We start from the raw sequence: 17697 nt of genomic DNA, 5'->3' as shown, positions 1-17697 counted from the left end.
AAATTGTTAAAATCCGAGCAGAAACGAGAAAGCTACAGCAGTTTCAGTGGAAGGACTATTTACTGATCACTGCAAACAGGGGGTGGCTTATACTGAATAAGGATCGATTCGCCTTTACAATGGATTGGAAAAAAGCTTCGCTGGGCGGTTAAGTTTGAACGACGATTGCTTGTTTGGTAGATGAGATATAAATCTGAAACTTTTCAGGTGAATAAAGCAAGACATACTCTTTCCATTTGCAAAAGATTAATATTTTTATTGTAAAAATTAAATTTCTGAGAATCGGTACAAGTTAGTGAAGTTTAAGTTATCACAAGATAAAGCTAGTACGGTACTTATTTTGTGCTATTGTTTAATTGATTCGTGTAGATGTATGATCGTGCTTTCCAACGATGGCAAAATTGTTAAAATCCGAGCAGAAACGAGTAAACTACAGCAAGTTTAGTGGAAGCACTATTTACCGATCACTGCAAACAGGGGGTGGCTTATACTGAATAGGCTAAGGATCGATTCGCCTTTACAACGCATTGGAAAAAAGTGTCGTCCAGCGGCTACGTTTGAACGACGATTGCCCGTTTTGTAGATAAGATATAAACCTGAAACTTTCCACGTGCATAAAGCAAGACATACTCTTTGCAGTTGCGTTACATTGGTACTTTTATTGTAAAAATTAAAATGCGAGCAGAAATTAGATAGCTACAACACATTTAGTAGCAAACGTTTCATATTTTTATTTTTAAAGTTTAATGGGTAAATTTTTAGTTGAGTTGATGCAATTTGGTAATTTTTTTGTCATTCTATGTAGTTATATTCAACACTCGACGTTGGTTTAATGTTTTTATTGTAAAAACACAGTAAAATTGTCAAAAAATCCATATCCATTCCGCTTTATCACCTTCATTCCGCCGCTTTTCAGCATCCTTCTTTTCACCCTTTATGTAGTAGTTGCGTCCGTTTTGTGACGTCATGTTGACCAGGGTGGCGGATTCTATACTTGCACCCCCCGGTTGACGGTATACAATACAACATTTGTCGATACGTGTATATAATTATATATCTTACTGTAGTCCTTTTACTATGGTCTTGCCATAAGTAAAAATGTTATTATGTGGTTATATTATAGGCATGGTAATTTTTTCCTGTACCGTAGCTCAAAATAACCTGTAATGCATTTCATATTGGAGGAAACTCGCAAGATTCTTTTTAAAAACCGAATTGACAAATATGTCTTCATTACATTGCACTTTCTTATGATTGGTACTTACTTATTTGAGCTATTGGTAATCTTACCAAAAATATATGGTTATGGTTTCTCTTCTTCATTGAAAAGCTGTCATATTATTGCTGGTAAGTTATTGCACTCATTGTATGCAATTCAGTTATTATTAGATAGCAAACGCTATCTAATTTTTTTTAGTCAAACAAAATCTTGCTTGCTATAGACTAGTTTGAAATTTCAAATAAAATAAAATAATTTTATTTTGAAATAGTTTTGTTTGGAAACAGAATTTGTGAACTTAACAAATCATCATCATCATCAATCAATTTTGATTATACAGGCCATGAATTAATCCTCATGTCGAGGGTGTGGCCTGTCTGTCTGTCAAGAACGAAGTCTTCCCCTCCACACCTCGCGATTTATTGGGTTGGCAGAGTCCATGTTCAGGGCTACAAAGTCATGTTTTATAAGTTCTTCCCAAGAAAGTTTTGGTCTACCTTGACCCCGTTGTGCTGCGATGTTGACACATCTGACCTGTGAGATCCAGCTTGAGCTGCGCTCAACGTGACCAAGCCATCTCAGTCTGCCTAATTGGAGGACTTTACTGATGTCTTTTAATTTGAGTTTTGATAGCAGAGTCTCAAAATGGATGTTGTTTTCAGGTTTGACTAGGCAGGTCCATCTTACCATCGCTCTGTCATTACGTTGTAGGCGCTTGACGGTGCTTGCTAAAGTAGCCCACGTTTTAGAGCCATAGAGCATGACACTCCTCACACAACTGGAGTAAACTTGTCCTCTGGTTGCAGCAGGAAGTTGCTTGCTTGTGAGGATAGGGAGGAGTTCTCTAAACTTTTCCAGGCTGACTTGCACCGAGTTATAGCCGCATGCTCACACCCCCCTCCAGAAGACATGGTATCACCAAGGTAGCAAAAGTCAGCTACCACGGTAAGTGTGCCACCTTCAACCTCAACCTCGCTTACCGGCCTGCCATCTATTGGTCTTGCTGTGCCCTGACAGCATGGGCATGAGTAGTGTGGGTCCGGTCTGAGTGACCCTTTAATTCCACTACACTTTTTGTGGACCCAGTGGGAGCAATTGGTGCAGAAGATAGAGTTGCTACCGGTTCCACTTAGGCATACCGAGCAAGGGTGCTTTCCTGATCTTCTTAGGGAATTCTGGTTGATGCCAGAGGTCATTATTTTGGTCTTACCCATGTTCAGTGTTCACTGTTCACTCTTAGGCCCTTTGCTTCCATTCCCTTCTTCCAGGCGGCGATTCTGTCAACTAGTGACTCCAATGAGGTGCTGATAATGGCAAGGTCATCAACGTACAACAGCTCCCAAGGGCAGGCTGTGCGCAGTTCGAGTGACAGGGCCTCGAAGACAATGATGAAGAGCAGTGGGCTCAATACAGAATCCTGATGCACAGTTGCATACCTATGCCTACTTTAAAAGTGTTACTGTGCCCATCCCCAACACACACATAGCTCCTAGCATTCAGGTACATTGATTGTACTATCCGAGTATCCGTACTAGCCATTCCTCAACAGTCAACACTCAACTTTCGCATGGCCCACCAGATCACCTTCCTTGGCACTCAATCAAAGGCTTTTTCCAGGTCTACAAAGGCCATATAGAGAGTCTTGTTTACGGCAAGGTGTTTTTTTTGAAGTTGGCGGATGATGAAGATGGCGTCAGTTGTACCTCGACCTGGCATGAAGCCGAATTGCATTTTATCAATCTGCACTTGTTGCCTAATCAATTGTTCTGTCACTCTCTCAAGTATTTTCATGGTCTGGTCAAGCAGCTTCAAGCCTCTGTAATTACCCCTATCAAGGGCATCCCCTTTACCTTTATAGATGTTGATGATGTAACTTTCTTCCCAGTCTGCTGGTATATGACCCTCGCTAACAATAGCTTTTACAAGATCACGTATAAGAGCAACTCCAGCTTTGCTTGTTGGCTTCAGCATCTCTGCTATTATTCCTGAAGGACCAGGAGCTTTGCCCATGTGCATCTTACTGATGGCTCTTTCGATCATCTCTGTGGTGATTGGTACACTAGGGCAATCGACTGATGGTTCATCTGAGAGATTATCCGGGTTCCAGGGGAACTCTACATTGAGAAGTCGTTCATAGTATTGTTTCCAAGCGACCTTCCTTCCTCGTCGAGGGAGAGTTCACTAGCATCATTTTTGATGGGTTTATCACTACTAACGTCTTGATTGTCACGTCGCATTTGCTTAGCCAGCTTGTAGACGTTCCCTGACTTTGAGTTGACAATGTGAAATAGTGTCTTCTCAGCTTCGGTTTTAGCATTGTAGTGTATATATATGGCATACTTAGCAGTTTTTTTGGCATCGTTGTACGCTTCTCTGCTTCCTCCTGCCTTCCATGCCTTAAAGCATCTCCTTTTCTCCTGCACAGCATTCTCCACTGTATCATTCCACCACCAGGTTTCTTTTCTGCATCGGTGCCTAGATGAAACACCACAAGTTTCTTGTGCAGCTTCAGTGAAATATATCGTCAATTTGAAAAGTGGTTGTGCAGTTGTTTTTTTGTTGTTGTATCATAACATTTATATAGTCGCTCTGTTGCTTAAAGGGATACTAAAGGAAAAACCTGACTTGACGATTTTCCACGTTCTTTCTGTTTAACATGCTACCATAAAACGATTTTCAATACAATTTTGCCCCATTGCGGTCTGACCACCATTGCGCGCGTGCTTTTGTCAGAGCTTTCAAAACGAGATTGGGCTTGAGCAGCGAAGCGTGCTATTGTACAGTAGGGTGGCTCATTTTCCTTGATGTTCTTTAAAATTTTTGTAAGTTTGGAATAATTTTGCTCACTGATATTTGCAAACCAAAAATTTTTGTTGGGTTTTGACCTTTGACCCTGGTTCATCCAAGGAGAAATTCTGAATTTTTCCAAAAAATTAGTAAATTTCGAAGTGGTTTAGCAGTATCTGAACAGGGGATTTCTCAAAATTTGACCACGTGATTTTGACGTCACTTCCCCTGTTAACTATCATGTGGAACATCTTCACCCTGCTCCAAGTCTGAGAGTCACTAATAGTGCATGCTTTTAGTGTCATTTTAGTTGATTTTACAGCCTTTTCGCGGTCAGTGAATCTATAATCACAGACCAACAAAAAATTTGGGCACAAAAGGAGAGAGTCATTTTAGAGTATTTCAGTGCCCCTGATTCCGAAAATGCACTTAGTTTTTTCGAATTGGCTCTAGTTTTCGAGATATTTCGCGATGAAAATATTTTTGAAATCGTTACTCAAAAGATTTCCATTAGCCAATTACTTATTTTCAGCCCTGTTTACCATTATGATGTCATAATTTCACTTGTCTAGTTCAATTGGTTGATATGGTACGAAAGTTCAAAATGCAAGCAAGGGTTGAAATGAACTGTGATTAACGTAAGGGAATCATGAATACTCAATGAAAGCAGTTGTAAATCAGTAGGCCTACATCATAAGAAAAATGTCGGCTGCATAGCCGAGTGGTGAGAACACTGGAACGGCAATCGAAAGGGCGCCGGTTCGACACCACTCAAGAGCATGCGGCTGTGTCTGTGGCAGGACACTTGAAGGCATGCCTGAAGGTGGACACGAAAATTGGTTTTCTTGCCTTCCCGTCCACTTAATCTAAATCTTCAACCACCGGGTGTAAGCCTGGATACGACAATTTCGACAAACAAACATAAGAAAAATAACCCGAAAGTCATGTGTTTATGAATGCAGCCTTATATTGAAAAGGTAGGCCTACTGAAATGGATAGGCTACTTGTACAAATGAAATTTTATTCTAAGCCTTTGCTAAGGCCAAGTCTTTGCTGCAAGAAGTTTTTTTTCTTGTCTATAGACTAATAAATAGCATATAGGCTAATAAAATATGCCTTTGACAAGTATAATGCTGTACAAACAACCCAGATATATTTTACTGCATGAGGCAACGCAGAGGAGCAACGCATTCTGCGATAGATTTAGCGCTATATAAAAACAAGCATTATTGTTACTTTGACATGAAGCTGGGTGATCAAGATAAGTCCTGGGTTCCTCCTAAAGTATGCAAACATTGCACTCAAACCCGTTTCTGATGGGCTCAAGGCTAAGAAGAAGTTCAGAGTGCCATGGCATAAAGAGCATCGTGGAATCACCATGAAAATTGATACTTCTGTATGGTGAGCATGTTCAAAAGAAGTTGGAACATCATGGAGTGTGCAAGGCAGCCATTGCGTGGACGTTGCCATTTCTGTTTTTTCTTTGCCCTCTCTTGTTTCAAGTGGTGATTTGCTTAAAACAATAGGAAAACGGGCATGACTGAGAGTAACCTCAATACCTTCAGAAATACTTTGGAGCAAGGTCAAGCTTTTTTCTCAATCATTTCTACCATCTACTGTAGGCTAGTAATTAAAGATTTAGTTATCAAAAATGGTAGCTGGAATCTTGGCTCCTCATCTCGATCAACGTGGCATTCTTGACTCCAAGGCCAAGATTACTTTCTTCCGCAACAAGGATAAAATTCTAAGCAGCTACTTTACTGAAGAACATAACTTTTTATTCTGTAATTATATAAATGGCCTTCGTACCTTGACGGGTGTTGCTCATTAGGCCAACCATAATAAAGAATTGCGTTTGTTCACCGATAGCTTTGTTTTGCTTATTTGTCTAGTATGTTAAGCAAAACAATGTATGCACTTTGTTTGTACTTATAGCTTGTCAGTGTTCATGGAGTTGCTAATTAAACTACTTTGCTTGCTACAAGTTTGTGTTACTGCCTCTTATTGTGTCCATTAATATGCTAGAATGCATTAGAAGACAGCGAGTGAGCAGTTTCAGGGATAAGCGAAAACTCGATATTTTGAAAAAATTCAAACCAGGTGAACCAGGGTCAAACGTTAATATTTTTTTGTGAAATTTGGTGTAGGAGATACATTTACCAAAAGGAACAATATTACAAACTGACGAAAGATTTAAAAGAAAAAAAATTTTTTTTCAAGAATTTGAGCCAGCCTATTGTACAGTCTGCGTCACTAGAGACTAGCAATCAGCTGATCTCGCAATAATTGTTACTGCGGGCGATTTGACTGTAGGCTATGTATGTATGCACATCAAAACATCAGATTTCAACATCAAAACATCAGACAGTTTGCTCAAAACATCAGATGTGGTAACGTGGCTTTTGTTATTGCTGTCTTTTGTGACGTATTCTCGAGCATTGTTTGCACTTTTGGTTATTTTGAAAAAAATGAAAATAAATGAAACATTGGACTTTGGGCCTTGCCAACGCCATTGAAAACATTTTTTTTTTCGGTAATTTTTCTTGAAATGTATTCTTAAATGTTCAGTTTACGCATTTTAATGCTTAATTCCCGTTTGAAATTTTCATTTAGTAGGCCTTTAATGTTGTTTGAGTATCTGTGGTGGTGAGCATTGAATGCACCGAAATGTTTCATGGTTTACACGCAAAATAACAAGTGAATATTGTGATAACAATGAATATTGCTGGACGATATGTTGCTATCCAATCATAATACTGTATATAAAAAGTAATTAATCCAATTCACCTACTATGCATTAAAGTAACAAGGTTCACTTTTAGATCAAACACATGTCTTGTGTTTGAACCAGTGCTTACATACCTGTTTTCTTCATTTGATTTCACTGAAACTTATTCAATTATATGTATTTTTTAATTGCTATACAGGAACGTGGATACTCATCAATGTGATTTTAAGTTTTTGGAAATTTGTACTTATTGATCCAGGAAGTGGGAGTCAGATTCTTCCCAGTGTTTTGAAGTCTGGTTGGAAGTATTGTTGGAAATGCGAAGCTAATTTTCCTCCAAGGTGGTTGCGCTGTTAAGCTTCTTGTTTTAGTTTTATGTCAATATTCACTACTTTCAACATAAAATTGATTTAATTCAGTGGCACATGTGTAAAATGTTAATATAAAGTGCTAACATTTAAAGTTTTCCCACTCCACAAGTTGAATGCTGACACAATGTACACGAGGAATCAACTATGTGCAATTGTGCATGAGCCATAAAAAATATATAATCTCTAAACGTCTTTAAAAATAAACACAAAATTTGAATGAGTCCAGCAATAAAATAATGATTTTTTTTTACTTTTATGGTGCCAGACAAAATTTAAAGCAATTATTTTGTTTCATTTGAGATCATTGCCGGTTAATGGAGACCAATATTGTCAGAAGAATGTCTGGTATCACAATTAACTATCATTGTACATAAAATGAATACACTCACAGGTTTATTCTGGGTTTAACAAATTATGGAAGACAATTGCAATTATAAACTTTATGGTCGCATGCCAGCTTTATTATTGTGTCAACTCCAGCTGGGCTGTGAACGCGTGAACACAACAAGCATGCTTATGTGGTCTGTGTTTCTGTAAAAAAGTTTTAAAACTCTAACGTTTTTGAAAAGTTTTATTCACTTTATTTGGTTTGTGGTATAATATCGCATAAATACAGAGAGAGACTGTTCAACAGGCATTTTAACTTTTGAAGAAATCCGCTTTTTGCAAACTCTGTATAATATACTGTAACTTAGACCATGAAATTATTTGGACCAACGCTGCTATTCTTAAAACTGAAAAGGATTATAATAAAAGATTGTTTTCAGAAAGTTGGTACATTAACCAAAAGGCACACTGGCACATGTTCTCAACCAGAATGATAATGTCAAAGCTTTTCTTTTGTTTACAAAAAATTACTTGGATGTTACAACTACCTTTTTCCATTGCTCAGAGCTTTTCCACAAAAATTGATTTGCTGGTACCTTTTATGTCTTGTCTCAAATTATTCAACGTTTCTTGACCTTGAGCCATCTAGAGATAGATAAATTTTAGGATTAAACAGGTAGCCTAGTGTTTACCTGTTTCAGGCTCCCTTGATATAAAGTCAGTCGTGCCGACTGACGAAACATCGGAAATAAAAGCTGGGTATCATTATTAACATCAGGTGGTAACCTAGTATAATAGTATATGATAGTCACCAGAAGAACGTTTGTATAGAAAAAAATGATCTTTTGCTCAGTTGCACTTGTTTATAAGGTTACTTTTATTATGTATTGTGCCATAAGCAAAAGCTCAATGCACACTGGTTTGAAGAGCTTAAGTGCTTTAACATGATGGATGCCTTTTAATTGCTAGTCGTATATTTATCACAGATCATATCACTGTCACTACTGTGATATTTGCGTTCTCGTCCGCGACCACCATTGTGTGATTGGATCGAATTGCGTTGGGTATAAGAACAGACGATACTTTCTGCAGCTCAATATCTATCTATGGCTTGCTCTTCTTTATTCTAATGTATTGAACATGGATTTCATGTGGGAGCTCTATGTCACGCTACAACACAAGTATGCTTTATCAATACGGTTACTTTCAATTTGTTTGAACTTTTATTGTTGTAACGCTTTATAGCTCAAGAAAAATATTACCTTGCAGCATGAGCGGCAAGACATGTATGACGCTAGACTTATCGGCTGCATAGCCGAGTGGTAAGAGCCCTGGTAGTGGTACGGTACTCGAAAAGGCGCCGGTTCGACACCGCTCAAGAGCATGCGACTTTGTCTTAGGTATGACGCTTAAAGGCGGGTGTGCTACTATTCGGCTACTAGTCCGATTCGGTGAGTTCATCATCATCATCATAATCCATCGTCGGTTTGTTCCCCACTAGTGGAGGAGTTCCTAACCTCTAACCCTAAAACGGCAATGATAATTAGGCTACGGTACCCGATAATTAAAAAAAAATTGAAAAAATCCCCCGTTAAGGGATCGGACTCACCGAAACGGGCCATTCCGCTTAAAGGCATGCCTGAGGTTGACACGAAGATTGGCTTTCTTGCCTTCTCGTCCACTTGATCTAAATTTTCAGCCACCGGGCGAAAGCCTGGATACAAGAAAAAAAGCGCAAGACCTAAAGATGATTGAAGGACGAAGGTGCTACTAATTGATTTTTTACTTGATAACCTTTATGGGAAGGCCGGAAAAGAATCCTAATAATTAGAAACGTCTGGCAAATTCTAAGTGCAAGTCTGGCTTCTCGCAATTGATCTCATTTCTCGCTGCTTCATGATTAACACAGGAGGTCAGTTTCACCCTTTTGCGACAATTAAAAACACCAATGTAGTTTTCTCCATAACAATTTTAGCTAAGCTTTAGGCTACCATTCTTTTTGCATATCTTTTAAAACTTAAAAAATAGTCATCGCAATGTCTCGATTGAACGCATCTGTTTTGAAGAAATCCGGATTCTTAGACTGTTTTTTAGACCGATTCGGTTCAGGCGCGCTGTCAAACAGCGTTTCATGATTAAAATATAATTGTCTGTATGGAGACATTGTCGAAAGCCCACCACGACATCTGTATATTTAGAGCAGTGGTGTCCAACAAACTGTATGTAGTGGCACTAGGGGTGGTTAAAAACGTTTTTTTAGTTGTCTTTTCTTTAATCGTTTTTTTATCCGTTTTATTTGATTATTTTGTTTTTTATACTATTTCCAACCGCTTCATACATTTTTTCAAGTTGTATATAACTGTTTCATTCACTATTTAACAAAGAACTGCAAAAAATATTAAATTATAACTGCTGAATAATTTATTATAGATTAGCTTGCTGCAATTTTGACTAAGTTCTGTTTAACCATTAACATACCAAGCGGGTCTCGTAGGGACCCCAGAGGTGAATTTTTTTATCTCCCGCCTTACCTATAGCAACAATCTTTCTCCTTGTCTGTGTATGTGTCATAAATTTAAGCAAGTTCAGTATAGTGCAACAAAAATTTAAAAAAATATTTTGAAACATATGCAAAAAACAGCATAACGTTACCTGGGGTCCTGATGGGACCCCCCTTGGTATATTAGGTTACAAATGCTGAATTTTTTTCAATAAACTTCACGCAAAAAATGTCCTTACATTTTGCCAGAGTTTGAGAATTTGATGACAAATCAACACGTGGTCAAAGAAAAGAAGATGCTAAACTTGCAGCTTTACGCGAAATTTGGCATGGATTTGTAGAAAACTGCAAAAAAATCTATAAGCCATTTGAAGAAGTAACCGTAGATGAACAATTAGTCTCTTTCCGAGGGAAATGTTCAATGAGACAGTACATGAAATCAAAACCAGCAAGATAGGAAATTAAAGTGTGGGCAGCTGAAGACGTGAAAACCACTTACCTGTATAGTTTCGGGAGAGAGTTTGCTTTTTTATACCAAAGACAGTCAAGACACAACAATACCACAGGGTTGAGCATTACAACAGTATATATTTTTTTACATATTTATTATATACCTGTATAATCTCCAAGTCTATACTGCAAAACTTCCTGGGAGTGCACCAGAGACAAATCAAGGACGTCTGGTTGTGTGTACTGTGTGACATGATGAAATCACTGTTAGAAACTGGAAGAAGTGTTACCACAGATATTTTTTTTACATCAGTGCCAAATGCAGAATTTTTACTCCAGAAAAATATCACCAAGACAGGAACACTGAGCAAAAAAGTCAGATATTCCTGCAGTTATGGAAGTTGCGAAGGGCAATATGTTTTATCGTCAAAGTTTATCTTTTCAGATAAACTGTCAGTTGTAAGCTATGTGCCTAAAAAAACAAGACGGTTCGTTTACTATCTTCTCAGTATCGTGATGATTCACTGTCTAATGAAGATCACAAGAAACCCAACATGATACTTGAATATAAGCGCACAAAAGGCGGAGTGGATGATGCAGACAAGTTGGTGAGTGAATATTCTTGTGCCAGACGAATGTCAAGATGGCCTTTCCGACTTTTTACGAACGTGCTTGACATTGGAGCCCTGAATTCCTATATCACTTGGGTGTTCAAAAACCGAGACAGGAACAGTAGAAAATCTAATCGAGGATATTATTTCTTGACGGAGTTAGGCAAAGAATTGACAAAACCTAATGTCTTGCGCAGAGCATGTAATCCATCTGGTTTTCAGCTTCACATCGTTAGAGCTATTGAAGGTATGGGAGTTTCTGTAGCTCGAAATGTTCACTGAAGCTTCAAATATATTCTTAACGTCAAGGCAGCTAGTGAGACTGAAGAGAGGAAGATGTTTTCAATGTCCTTGAAACAACGATGGAAAAGTTAACATTATATGCTCCAAATGCAAACGTTTTGTTTGCGAACAGCACCGAGTCACTAACACAACTGTGACAAGTGCAAAAGAATGTGAAGATGACAGTGAATGAACTTTGTGTTTATGAATATGATTCTTTGTCTAAGTAATTTGTAGAAACACATATATTATACTGTATGTGATGCTAAGACTAAAATTTTAGTTTTTATAACACTTGGGGTAAAAACAGGGGTTTGTTACAGTGTCATAAAAATGGCATCTGCTTTACTTACAATTTCAGCAATCTTCCTTTGTTTCATTAGCTGTATAAACTGTAATCTAAGTAAGGATGAAGAAAGTAGACTACAAGTTGGCTTGTGCTTTTGTGTGCCGGTATACTTATTGTATGTATTGTGAGAGAACGCAAAACTGGCTCAGCCAATTTGCTGTTTGTCATTTCCAAGGAAGAATGGCCTCCTTCATCCCCAAACCTGAACCCCCTAGGGCCTAGACTTTGGCATCTGGTCTTACCTGGTGAGCAGGGTTTCGACTAAACACCACCAAAGTTTGGGAGCGTTGAAGGCTAATCTGAAAAAAGAATGAGCCAAAATACCTCAAAGAGTTATTCATAACTCTTGTAGGTCCTTTTCGAAGCGTCTCCGACTAGTTATCGACGCAAATGGCCGACACATTGAGTAAAACTTGTTTTTCCTAAATATTTATTTATTTGACAATAATACTATATGTTTATTACTCAATTTTTATCTACCATTTGTTAATTACATTTGTTTGAAGTTGTAACGTTAATTATTCATGACCCTGCATATACTGTATACTTTAAGCAATAGAAACGATGGGGTCCTTGGAGGACCCCACCTTGGTAAACGACGTTGGTGAGCTAGGCTTGGTATGTTAAAGGTTAAAATCAGAAGTGTGGTCGCATTCTCAGCAAATGGTAGCAATAAACCACCCAATTTGAAGTGCTACCAATCATGAAGATGAGGACTGTTTGGTCCCAGTTGTGACCACGTTAACAGTCAACCTCCTTTGTTGCTTGTCTTCAGGGGCTCTATAAAGTCTATCCACTTTTAGAATTCGAGGGAGGGGGTAATTTTTGGACAGTGGGTTAAAATCATCATAGTCATTTCAACTTTTTGTTCATTTCACAACATTTCAATTTTACTCAGTAATGTTACTCAGTAATTTTCCTCAGTTGAACATACGAACGTTGTTCTGTTTTTTACATTCACAGAGCCTTATTGACAATGTTCATGCCACTACTTGCCTGGATATTTGGTGTGACCGAAGGGGAGACATTGATGATGTCCGTGTTTGCTTCATTTTGCGTGGTTTCTTTTCTCTATGCAACTGCCGTTCTGATGTTTCATATGAAGAACACCTTCAAGTATGTTTAATAACTATTTGTGACTTAGATGTCTTTTTGAAGTTTATATTTTATGTAGATACCGTCACAAAATCTTTTAGTTTAACAAAATCGAATTTGTTGCAGAGGCAGAACCACTCATGAAGTGACAACTAAGATAGGTCTGGAATACGACATTGGCCTCATTGAAAATTTAAAAGAAACTTTTGGAGAAAATTGGAAAGTTTCATGGATATGTCCTTTAATAAGAAGCCCGTTGCCCGGGAATGGATTGTCTTTCAGAGAAAAGGAAGCTGTGATGCAAAGCGGGAAAAAACTGTAGTCTTAAATTTTTGAAACACCAAAAATTCCATTGAAGTTAGACGGAGGTTAAAATGCAACGCCATTTTATGATGATGAATCATCGTAAAAGAAATTAAAGATGAAAGAACTAATGTTACCTGAACTAACATGATCTCGATAAAAGAACTCAAAAGATTTTTTAATTTTCCAGGCTTGTTGCTACCAGGTGCAACTTACAGGCATATTGCAGTATCAACCCTAGTGGATGCTGTGAACGAGATTGTGTTTAAGTAAATGTTCAGTTAGTTTTCGTAGTGCCTGTCTTATGATTGCAATGGTAGCATTGAAAAAAAGGGATATTTAATGTTACCAGTTGTAAAACTACAGTATGCTGTATATTGTGGTATCCTGTAGCCGTCATTTTATTTAGATGGTTTTTAGTTTCACCATAGATTTCTATCACATCATCGATACTATATATATCTGGATAAGACTCACTAGACTATTGCTAAGTTTTCTTTGTTGTACGTGACTAGTGGTGAGAGCCCAGGAACGACGTTCGAAAGGGCGCCGGTTCGACACCGCTCAAGAGCATGTGGCTGTGTCTTTGGTAAGACACTCAAAGGCATGAAGGTGGACACGAAGATTGGCTTCCTTGCCTTCCCGTCCACTTAATCTAAATCTTCAACCACCGAGTGTAAGCCTGGATACGGCAAACCAAAACTAGTGGGGATGTATGCCACTCTGATTAGTGCTTTCGTTTAATCTTGTTTGCATTCGCTGTGATCAAACCAACGCAAGCATGATCGTGAAAAACGATCGTTGCATTTGAACGCAATATGATTGGCGCTGCTTAATTTTAATATACCGTGTTTAATTCACCAATATCTTCAGTTTCTGTTTGTCAAACCTTCATCGAACATCTTGTTGTGAAGTTTCATTAGAGAAAGCAACGCTCTCTGATGGCCCCTGCTTTTGGGGTAGCGATACTTTGTCAATGCTACTTGTTTCAACTTTGCACGAAACTTCGTACTTAGCGTAAATGACAGCTGAGAAAAAGTATATATTCTAAATACTTTTTATTTTGTGCAAGTAACGTTCATAGTGCCGTATTTCCCGAAGAATGTGGGCTTTCTGTCACTGTTACACCCCGTCACTGTTGTTGCTGTCACCCCGAGGTAGTTTGACTCATGGCAGAAGAACAAATTCTACTACATTCTACAGTCGTATTTTTCCAACTGATCCAAACAAAAAGTTGTGTTATTTTCCCAGCCAGCAATATTGTCCTTTTTACAGTAAATTGATGCAACGTCTAGATGTTAAATTAGTGCAAAACGGTCGAACAACTTTTTCTAGCCGGATTGACGAATTGTTGCGCTACGTTGGTCACCCTATTTTGTACACGCCGATTGCTAGAACTGGTCATTTCTGCGTCAGACATGCGAGTCGGGTTTGGGAGTAGCTTTGAAAACTTTTCAGCCTTAATGTGTGCTATACATTGCATTGGTTTTGCCACAATTATTTCGGAATTGTAGTTTCTTCAAGAACAAGTGTATGACTATGTGCACTGCAAAGAGCCACACAGAGAATGTAGCCTCATATACTCAAGTGTGTATTTTTAACTTAAAATTCAGTCTTAGCATTAATTTTAGATTGGATAGGCTACTGCTTTGGTCAGTGCGATGGTTAACAGCCTGTTTTAAAAATCTCTTTTCTGAGAATCTTATTCAGCCTTCGCTGTTTCGTCCTATTTTGGTTTTGCCAATTGTTGTTGTTTTCTTGTTATGAAGAACCAATTTTATGTTTTATCAAATCTTCAAGTTTATTAAAAATTCAATGTTGATTTAATACAAAATTTTTAACTCGCTAGTAGCCTTTATCTTGTGATGCAGTAGCCAACTCGAGGTGTAAGTCCGTTCCGATTGTTCAGTTGAATAGTTAAGCAGCGGGTGTTGAACGAAGAAACGGCAATAGCCTACTTATGGCACACTCCTGATGGAATGTTAATTTCAGCACCGTCCATCAGATCGACTTCAAGAATTCTTCTGTAAAGTCTAATATCTTTGAAAAAACGTTCTTGCCTGCTTTTGAGACAGATGCCTGTCTTTTCAGGCCTCCTGTGCAGGTCTAGCTGACCGCTACCGAAATTTTCCCCAATAGACTTAACTTGGAAACTTTTCCAAATTGAAGACAACATTTCCTATCTGGAAACTTTGTTCAGTAGGCAAATCTTAGCGAGATAAAGCACTCTGTATGATGGCAATACAACGAGACAGTTTCCGCTGCTAATTCTTGAAAGGAACAAAGAAGTGTCAGGCCTGCTAAAATCACTAGTTATTTAGTTTTTGAATTGTTTCTATTACTTGAACATGTACGCAAGCAAACAACTCGTTACAAGACAACTTCTTGTGCAACACAATTGACAATAAACATTACTTTTGTGCCCATTGCAGTAATTCAACAAAAAAACGTTTTGGTAAACTTAATTTTAATGAATTTATGTGAGACATCAAAAGAGATGAAGTAGCAACTGTAATATATTGTAAAAATAAAACAACGTTTTAAAAATAAAGTGTAAACAAAAACATTTTAACAACAAAGTGATTAAATAATCTAAACATCAAGTTCGCGTCTCTGCAAACAAATCCGAATTTTGTAAGTTAACGATTTGGTTCCGGTACAAAACTTCTATCAACTCACCCAACGATCTGGTAAAGGTAACAAAACTAAATTTTGAATCAACTATGGTCTCGTTTCATTTTGTAAACTAGATCTAGTTATTGAAGATGACGCGACCCCTTAGCAAGGTGGTGATGGCTTGTAAATAGATTTTCGCCGATTTTTTTACCCATAAGAGCTGTTCAAATATAACATGATGCCATTTTCTCATACAGTATTACTTTCATCCTTCTAGTGACGTCAAATGTACCGTCAACAATGTATTGTATAGGCTACTGCAACATAACGTTGGTTTGACACCTCTCCAAAAGGAAGGTAGACAATTTTTGAACCGTTCTTTAGGCTATATACCAGGAAAGAACTAATATTTCTCAAGGAGGATTTCTATAGAATGCATGATTTGATGGGGCATGGGCAAAACACGTGTCTATCACTGTCCATTTTTGTTACACTCGACAGCCGAGAAACATTCATTGGTTGAAATTTATAGCTAGCCTGAAGGCTACACCGATATGGCTAGCAAAACGCACTGTTTTATAGTCAGCACTAAGCTTTGTGCTGACGCCAGGTAGATCGCTCCTAAACAATAATTTTGTAGTAAGAAATAGAAACAATAAACGAGAATGACATCCAACTTTTAATGTCGATATTGGACTTTAGTTGATGAAAAACATGCTGACGTGAATTCTGTAAACTTCATTTTAGACATCAAATAGATTTCGTGTTTGCGCCTCAGATATAGGCCACGCTAACAACTCTAAAAAAAACGTGGCGACTACGCTTCATTGCAACTATGGCAACTTCAAATGTTTGTTACACCTTCCTAACTTGTATAATGTATATAGATGCTGCTGTCATTTGCTTCAAGATAGATTTCTTTTTTAAAAATAAATTAAGATTTAATGGAAATGTGACAGGCCGGTTATCTTGACAATTCACATTATTTTTTGATGCTTATTTATTTTATATCATCTTTTAATCTTGATCAGACATGCGAATGGAGTTGACAAGCAATCGAACTTTACAGTGTTGAAGTGACCAAATAAATTTGGTGCTTTACTTTTCGTTGAAACCGAAAGAAACATCATGACACGAATAAGCCATCAAAACATAAACAATCTAAACATTCATGCAGTTTTGCTCAATAAACTTCTGCTAAAGTTGTCTATAATAAATACTACTTTAGATGATAAATTACCGTTGTAATATTAAATCAATTCAACATCCATCTAGAGGCGTTTCAGTGATGAAAATAACTTGATGTTTTGACATGGGCTATTTGTATGGCAACGGATTCGTTACGTTCTAAAAAAGTTGTTTTGCATGTACATTAGCCTGTCTATTGGATTTCCCTCCACAGATGTTTGGCTGGGGTAAGGGGTTAAAAGCTGAGGTAGGCCAAATGTTTGAAACCCGTCTTGGGGCGACGCCCCCGACATTTGATCCCCGTCTGAGCACAATGTCCCATTATTATTGTTGAAATCACCCATCGGTTGGGCCATGTTAATGTGGAGCCTAGCTTCCATTGACATGCGGAGAGATGACGCAGGCTCTGATGACGCCACAGTGTGAGAAACGGGATTCATTAATGCGTCATTAGACTGGTCGTTGGGAAGGTTGTTTGAGTCATAGTCGTCGTAAAGGAGATCAGCTCTCTCTGCAATGAGTTATACGAGAAGTCATTACTTGCATATAAGCTGCACAAAGAAATTGTTATCATGTATCCTACACAGTTAGGACCGAAGAACGACAAACATCCTATCTCCAGTCTAATCAGTGGCGTATCCTGGTTGGTTGAGCAAGGGAAGCAATAAAACTCGTGGGGGAATAGAGCGTGCCGAAGGCACGTGTTTTCTAAGGGGGTCCGGGGACATGCTCCCCCGGAAATTTTTGGCAAAATTACACTCAAATATTGAATTTTACTGCTTTCTGGAAACACTTTTAGGGTAATTTTTGTATGAAATTTATTAGCAGACAAACAGCTATTAACTTATTAAAGGTAGCTCTTACACATGAA

General features: G+C 38.0%; 2 protein-coding genes across 2 annotated transcripts in view; one reads left to right on the top strand and one right to left on the bottom strand.

The window, feature by feature from the left end:
- The first annotated feature begins 1127 nt into the window (after positions 1-1127).
- On the top strand, positions 1128-14863 carry LOC145768752 (putative palmitoyltransferase ZDHHC24). Its single transcript, XM_082580335.1, has 5 exons — positions 1128-1347; positions 6934-7075; positions 8419-8613; positions 12588-12740; positions 12846-14863. Exons 1-5 carry the CDS (start codon positions 1167-1169, stop codon positions 13039-13041), a joined length of 867 nt encoding a protein of 288 aa, XP_082436461.1. The 5' UTR covers positions 1128-1166; the 3' UTR covers positions 13042-14863.
- Positions 14864-15406: 543 nt separating this feature from the next.
- Positions 15407-17697, bottom strand: part of LOC145769345 (LIM homeobox transcription factor 1-alpha-like) — a 41791-nt gene continuing 39500 nt past the window's right edge. Inside the window, exon 10 of the mRNA XM_082580955.1 lies at positions 15407-17337. Coding sequence (XP_082437081.1) covers positions 16979-17337 — 359 coding nt within the window. The 3' untranslated portion in view covers positions 15407-16978. The remainder of the gene's footprint in view (positions 17338-17697) is intronic.

This window comes from Aplidium turbinatum, chromosome 4 (genome assembly GCF_918807975.1).
Source record: "Aplidium turbinatum chromosome 4, kaAplTurb1.1, whole genome shotgun sequence".
Lineage (NCBI taxonomy): Eukaryota > Metazoa > Chordata > Ascidiacea > Aplousobranchia > Polyclinidae > Aplidium > Aplidium turbinatum.
The sequence above is the reverse complement of the archived record's forward strand: the minus strand, read 5'-3'. Positions and strand labels throughout refer to the sequence as shown.